At 38.6% G+C, this 7,500-nt stretch overlaps 1 protein-coding gene across 2 annotated transcripts in view; it reads right to left on the minus strand.

The window, feature by feature from the left end:
- LOC138003204 (uncharacterized) overlaps window positions 1-2,644 on the minus strand; it is an 18,151-nt gene extending 15,507 nt beyond the window's left edge. The window contains exons 1-2 of one of the 2 annotated variants that reach the window (XM_068849158.1): window positions 2,447-2,644; window positions 1,199-1,488 (exon numbers count right to left, since the gene is read on the minus strand). In XM_068849158.1, the coding sequence (XP_068705259.1) occupies window positions 1,199-1,488; window positions 2,447-2,537 (381 nt within the window). In that variant the 5' untranslated portion in view covers window positions 2,538-2,644. Of the gene's footprint in view, window positions 1-1,198; window positions 1,489-1,592; window positions 1,616-2,446 lie in introns of those variants that run through there. The other variant, XM_068849159.1, reaches the window with a different exon arrangement.
- Window positions 2,645-7,500: the final 4,856 nt, after the last annotated feature.

The following is a 7,500-nucleotide window of genomic DNA, read 5'->3' on the forward strand; positions in this document are numbered from 1 at the left end:
TTTCCCTTTTATCGTTTTTACAATTTTTTCACACTTCCATTTCGTATACATTCCCATCTCGCGGATTTACATCTTAGTTTTTAAAGGCTTTAGTCTGGAAGCCGAAAGCTTATGTTTATATATATATAATTTTAACTAGAGAACGCTTTTTTACATGAATATGTCTCCAAAACCTGGTTACTCTGTTACTCTTCTATTTTTGATAGAACTTGGATAGTTTCGGGAATCCTCCAGTCACGAACAAAAAAGATTCATTCTTTCATGTAATAAAGATGTTGTTGTTAGCTAATAACAAGTTAATGGCAAAACAAGCGCATTAACGAATGAGGCTACAGTTTTCTTTAAATCAATAAAACGTAAGAAGGAATGATTTCCGCACAGATCCTTACTTCATTATGCATGCAGAATAAATTAATTATTCATTGGCGCTATTGTTTTGTAGAACAATACGTATACCCAAGAGATTCGAATATATACATGGCTAATTTGTACTTACGGGATGAATAAAAATGGATCTCATTTCTCTCTCTCTCGTTCTCTCTCCCTCCCTCTCTCTCTGGATCTGTTTCGCGATGCTCAAGAAAAATCTGCAATGGATAACCTTCAATCTGCCAGGACACATAATTTTCTGACAGTAAACTTTCCTTGAAAAAATATTAGCCCTAGTGAAACGAAGTATGCCTCGTACGGGAACATCCATGGATCTCTACCGAAGTGATTCAATTGGAAGCATCATTGAGCATATTTCTGATCTCTACAAAGAGCGATAAATCGCAAAAGCCCACTAAATGCACCGTTCTTGATCCTGAACACAGGAAGGGAAGAAAACATACACTTTGCAGTGTCTCGGCGAATTCGCAAGCAGACAGAAAGAAAAATTACACGATAAAAAGAGCAGGTAGCCGTTGATTTTTTTATGACAGTATTTTTATTCGGTCTGTTTGTTATGTTTGAGAATCTAAACCCTATTACAACGTTTGCTTGAAAAACCACTTCTTTCGCTTATTCTAAAATTGAAAAATGGGTAAAATTGCAGGAAAAGTGCCGAAATTTCAGTCAGAAGTTCGACCGGTTTTTTTTTAAGTCCATATACACTTTTCTTATCGCTATGTTTTCTTGAAACAAAGGAGCGTATGCATAATGAAGTAGGGACCTGTGCGGAAATCTTACCCGTAAGAATTCCAACAACCCAACTTACCGGGATGCTGAAGTGATGAAACGCATTGCTGCGGACGAGTTTATCGGAGTTGTTATATTTGTCAGAAGGAAGAAGGTCACACCGAAATTTGCCATTAGAGATGTTATGAGAGGCAGCCAAGTTAAAAGAGAAGCAGAGCAGGCTCTCCAAACACGCGAAAGCACAGCTGTAGCTTTCGTCGACAAGGTGCTTCACAAGAGCCGTGATGTTCAAGTAGGAGTATTTTTCTTCCTCGAAGTTGACGAAATCCAATTCACGTGTAGGTCCACCGCGACTGATAACTCTGTTAACTTTGATGTTGAAACACAAAAATGTTGTTGAACACAAATAAAAATACAGCTAACAAGAGTCCTTAATAAATTTACTGCGGTATAAAAACGAAAAGTGCCTTTACCTTGATCAGAGCGAGCAGGTGAATGCAAGAGAACAAGGACTGATGCAAGATGGAAGACTTAATAATAACTTCTTCATAATGCATAAATACTTGCAACTTACTGACACTGATAACTTGCTGAATATTTTAACTTAAAATATTTCCAACTCCTTCCTTTAACAATAAAATTGATGATGATTATAAAACTTCTACTCGACGTTTCGACGCTCTCAAGAGTCATTTTCAAGAGTTGTAAAGTAACTGTTACTTGGCAGTTTGAATAAATAATGTTAGCAAATCCTCGTGGGAGTTATGGTAAGACAATAGAACACTAGAAACGTTTGTACGATTGTAGTGTTCCATTGTCTTACCATGACTCCCACGAGGATTTGCTAACATTATTTATTCAAACTGCCAAGTAACTCTTGAAAATGACGCTTGAGAGCGTCGAAACGTCGAGTAAAAGTTTTATAATCATCATCAATTTTATTGTTAAATCTATTAGAAACCAACATCTAATTCCTTCCTTTAACCAAAGCAATTCACGAGTAGCTTGACAATAAGACATTTAATACGCAATACTGTAACTTAGGAGATGCAGGCAACACTCTTCCGTCAAAAAACACTAATAGTTACAAACGGCACTTGTCACTGAGACGACAACTAAAAGCTCTTTAAAGTGTCTTGAAATATCTGCAGGAAATGTTTTGTTAGTCACAAGTTAATCACGAGATTTTGGAACTTGACAATGAGATAAACTCGGAATTGCTTTATCGAAAAAATCCTTAAGGTGATTCTAAATTTCACAGAAACACGATCCCTTTCAATCTTAACTGATAAATTTACTGCCGTATAAAACGAAAAAGTGCCTCTACCTTGATCAGAGCGAGCAGGTGAATGCAAGAGGACAAGGACTGATGCAAGATGGAAGACTTTGAGAAATGAAATTATTCTGAGAAGTTTCATCTTTGGCGGAGGGTTTCCTAAAGCAGCTTGTTTATCAGCATACAAACTTGAAGTGAAATAAATAAGACGTGTTCGTGCTTTTTGGTGATTGCAGCTGGCAAGTTACACCTGGAAATTTGCAGTCTCGTTCCCAGGGACTTTCTTCTCGGCCTCCATTGTCAACGACAATGGAGGCATTCTCGTCCCCATCTCCCTTTTCGTTTCTCTTAGTCGGCGGGGCCTTGGCACGAGGAAACGAACAACCGCCATGACAGTCACAGACAGTGTATAGAAACATCACGACTGCATACATGAAGACAGGAAGTCCCAGAATCTAGGACTCGAAAATCCTGTCTCCAGAGCCAACTCCAGAGCCCTTCGTTTTCTCGTGCCAAGGCCCCGCCGACTAAGAGAAACGAAAAGGGCGATGGGGACGAGAATGCAATGGAGGCAGAGAAGAGAGACCCTGGGAACAAGGTTGGGAAACTTGATGCCCTATAAGGTTGACAGTTGGTCGCCAAGTGTGTTTGACAAGTTCTGTTTTTGTACAACTTAAATTAAAAACGCTAAAAACGGCACTTGTCACTGAGACGACAACTAAAAGCTCTTTAAAGTGTCTTGAAATGTCTGGAGGAAATGTTTTGTTAGTCACAAGTTAATCACGAGATTTTGGAACTTGACAATGAAATAAACTCGGAATTGCTTTATCGAAAAAATCCTTAAGATGATTCTAAATTTCACAGAAACACGATCCCTTTCAATCTTAACTGATAAATTTACTGCCGTATAAAAACGAAAAGTGCCTTTACCTTGATCAGAGCGAGCAGGTGAATGCAAGAGGACAAGGACTGATGCAAGATGGAAGACTTTGAGAAATGAAATTATTCTGAGAAGTTTCATCTTTGGCGGAGGGTTTCCTAAAGCAGCTTGTTTATCAGCATACAAACGTGAAGTGAAATAAATAAGACGTGTTCGTGCTTTTTGGTGATTGCAGCTGGCAAGTTACACCTGGAAATTTGCAGTCTCGTTCCCAGGGACTTTCTTCTCGGCCTCCATTGTCAACGACAATGGGGGCATTCTCGTCCCCATTTCCCTTTTCGTTTCTCTTAGTCGGCGGGGCCTTGGCACGAGAAAACGATCAACCGTCATGACAGTCACAGACAGTGTATAGAAACATCACGACTGCATACATGAAGACAGGAAGTCCCAGAATCTAGGACTCGAAAATCCTGTCTCCAGAGCCCTTCGTTTTCTCGTGCCAAGCCCCCGCCGACTAAGAGAAACGAAAAGGGCGATGGGGACGAGAAAGCAATGGAGGCAGAGAAGAGAGACCCTGGGAACAAGGTTGGGAAATTTGATGCCCTACAAGGTTGACAGTTGTGGCGCCGAGTGTGTTTGACAAGTTCTGTTTTTGTACAACTTGAATTAAAAATGCTAAAAGGAAACCCGGTTCTTATTTAAGCTACAAAATCGAGGAATAGATTTTACATGACTCTTGCGTTTAAGTTCCATGGAGATAGCTTAAATACCAGGTAAAACAGAAAAACCTCTGTCTTGTGATTTAGCGATCATGTTCTGTTTCACATTTGATCTGGGTTAAACGCCTCAGGTACAACAAAGAATTTGGAGAAATCCAAAGAACAGCCGAAGGAAAGATAACTGAGTTAAAGTTGTTACTTGGAACTCGAGGCTTCATGATTTAGTGTAAATTTTGTCCCTGTGGTTATCCTATACTTATCATGACTTATGCCATTAGTGTAATGTGAAGCGTGTTTTCTCTGGAACCCGCAACGACTCGAGGGCAGAAGAATGTAAATTAGCAAAAAAAAAAGACAAAAATTCTCATGCCTCATACCACGAATTAGTGAGGATAAAAAATAAACAATTTAATAATAACTTCTTCATAATGCATAAATACTTGCAACTTACTGACACTGATAACTTGCTGAATATTTTGACTTAAAACATTTGCAACTCCTTCCTTTAACCAAAGCAATTCATGAGTAGCTTGACAATAAGACATTTAATACGCAATACTGTAACGTAAGGGGGCAGTTAACACTCCTCCGTTAAAAAAAAGCTCTTTAAAGTATCTTGAAATGTTTGGAGGAAATGTTTTGTTAGTCACAAGAGTTTGGAACTTGACAATGAAATAAAGAATTGCTTTATCAAAAAAATTATTAATAGGATTCTAAATTTCACTGAAACACGATCCCTTTCAATTTTTGTCATCCATGCATCTATTTGGTTTCGTAGATTTGATTTCATGATGTTCTACTGTATTTAACGGTTTCTGAAATGTTCCATTCTACATTTTTTGGCATTTGAGTGTCGTGAAATTGCATCATTTTGCATGAGATAGCCCCATTAACTCGCAATATTTTTCAAAGATACTGTGTTTCGGTTATGCGTAGGTTCAGCAAAGAAAATAATTTGTATAAAAAATAATAATAATTCCCGGATACTCCAAGTTGATCTTCATTCTGCATGCATGTATCCACATGTTTAATGAGTACTTCGTTTTTAGTACATGAATGCTGTCAGCTTTGTTGCCAAAGTCGTTTTGACCCAAGATCAGCCCTCTTTATTCCAATTCCGTGATCCACTGGTGTACATTTCGTCCCCCTTCCACCAATCATCAGTACTGCTCCAGTCCAGTCGCACTTTTAGTCCTTCCAGTCGCACTAGAAGTTCATTTCAGTCTCGTTTTGAATTTCACCATCACTTCCAGCTTGCCCGAAACCATCCGCAGAATCAAATACTGGCCAGAATATTAAAATGTAACAAGACCCTTGGTGGCGTTTACGTGGGTTGCTGTGTCCGTGTATAATGTGAAGGTTGGTTGCAAATGTCACTGGTCCCTGAAGCCAACTGATAGTGACAAGGGACGTGGTAAAAGCGCTAAGGAAGGTTAGGTGTGGTGACAATCGAACATTTCCTTTCAGGCTTCAAACGTATTCATGAATCAATCTTGTTTGTATGTGCTCACATTCAATAAAAGCAATTTTAGTTATATTAATTTTCGGTGGAATCTGAAGCTGTTCTATCGCGCTTGACCGACAAAATCGATTTCAAAGGAGGCTTAGGTTGCTAGCTCTTAGAGCAGACGAAGATCATTTGAGGGATACTTTTTCTTCTGCGAATTCAAACTAATAGGGTAGTAATTCGAGGAAGGGAAGTAACATTGGGAAGTTCGTGTGAGCTTCTCCGATTACCTTTCGAGCGAAAATAAAGACACCTCATGCATGATGCATGTCGTATATCCGACATGACAGTATCAAGTCAAGAGTTTCGTGACAAGCACGTGGCTAATTTCCATATCTGACTGCGGCGACACTCAAGCTATTTTTAAACGTTGTCTGCCACAGGAATCCCACGTAAAAATAAATCGAGAAGATTGGGCCCGATTAGGAACAGACCATCTATGCTCTGGAATAGGCCTTATTCACGAAAGCCGCCATGTTGGTTTTCAATTTGTCATGCAAATTAGCCATGTGTTATGCTGGGGGGGGGGGGGGGGGGGAGCAAGTATTGGAAAAAAGGCAAATTGCAGAAAATCGGCTCGTCGAAATATTGAAATAACATTGCTAAAAGTGCATTTTAGAATTTAGAATCTTATATCTTTTGATCGCCTTTGACATTTTGATTTTCTACTTCGTTATCTGCTCGTTTTTCACTAAAAAAAACATCGAAGTAACTTGAGTAATCATTCTATTTTAGTACTTAAGTGATAAACATTCAATGAACGTGAAACAAATCATCTGTGTGGCTAAGATGTTCGTTATAACCTCTCGAACTTGTGTTGTTTGCCCCCTCAGAAGTGTGTAGCTAATTTGCATAATAATAGCAAATCCAACATGGCGGCCATCGTGAATAAGGTCTATTACAGGAAAATTGACAGGAAAATTGTCCACGGTTGCTTGCTTCGAAACTCTCTATTACAGGGGCGCTTTCCGAGGATCACTTCTCTCATTTGTTAATAATAACTTGTAACGACACAGGTAAAGATGAAGCTAAATGAAATCGTTCAAACCTGAGAAGGAGCGGTTGGCCCACTTGGATAGATGCGGTACGATAAAGATTCTGTGATCTCGAGCTCTGTAAATTGAAAATACGGAAATAAAACGAAGCTTACAATTCAGACCGACTCGCCATAAATCAAAATACAATTGATGAAAATAATAAATTATATCCTTACCTCACTTTTATGTGATTATTCCTGAGCACTTAATGCCTCAGAAATTGTTCCTGAGACGGCTGAGGAGTCTTGTCTGTGCATCAAAAAATCAAAACATTGGACCACAAGCCCGCAGAGATGAATTTCATGAGTTTGCGGTTATATTAAATCGCAAAAATGCGATTTATAAATCGCACGCGCGATTTAGAAATCGCAAATGTGTGATTTTCAAACTGCAATTTATGTGCGATTTGTAAATCGAAAATGTACGACTCTTGTTATTTATATATCGCAGAGTTAGCTTCTTTGCGATTTATAAATCGCAAAGTTGGTAACCTTGCGATTTATAAATCGCAAACTAAGTTGATAATCTTGCGATTTGTAAATCGCAAAGTTAGGCATCGTGCGATTTATATATAAATCGCAAATGAACTTCAATGTGTTATTTATAAATTACAGGACAACTTTTGTGACGTTTGATAAAGAACACAAAATATAGGGAAAAAGTACTTAAATAATATTTTTACATTTGGCGCCGTCCCATACTGTCGGACGGGGTTAGTGTCTGGATGTGACCAACTGGACGATCAGCGTTTTCCATTGCCATATGCATCGTATTGCCTTTTTTCAATCGGAATCCTCATATTTAACAGAATCCTTACCATTTGTCACTTTAGTAGTCATAATTCTAGAGTAATCATGATACAACATCCATTCGCCGTTACATTTTTCCTCCCAGTTGCAAGACCCGATCGAAAATTGTCAAATTTATGAAGCAAGGTGATTTTTGATGTTCGGCGATATTTT

This window comes from Montipora foliosa, chromosome 5, assembly GCF_036669935.1.
Source record: "Montipora foliosa isolate CH-2021 chromosome 5, ASM3666993v2, whole genome shotgun sequence".
NCBI lineage: Eukaryota > Metazoa > Cnidaria > Anthozoa > Scleractinia > Acroporidae > Montipora > Montipora foliosa.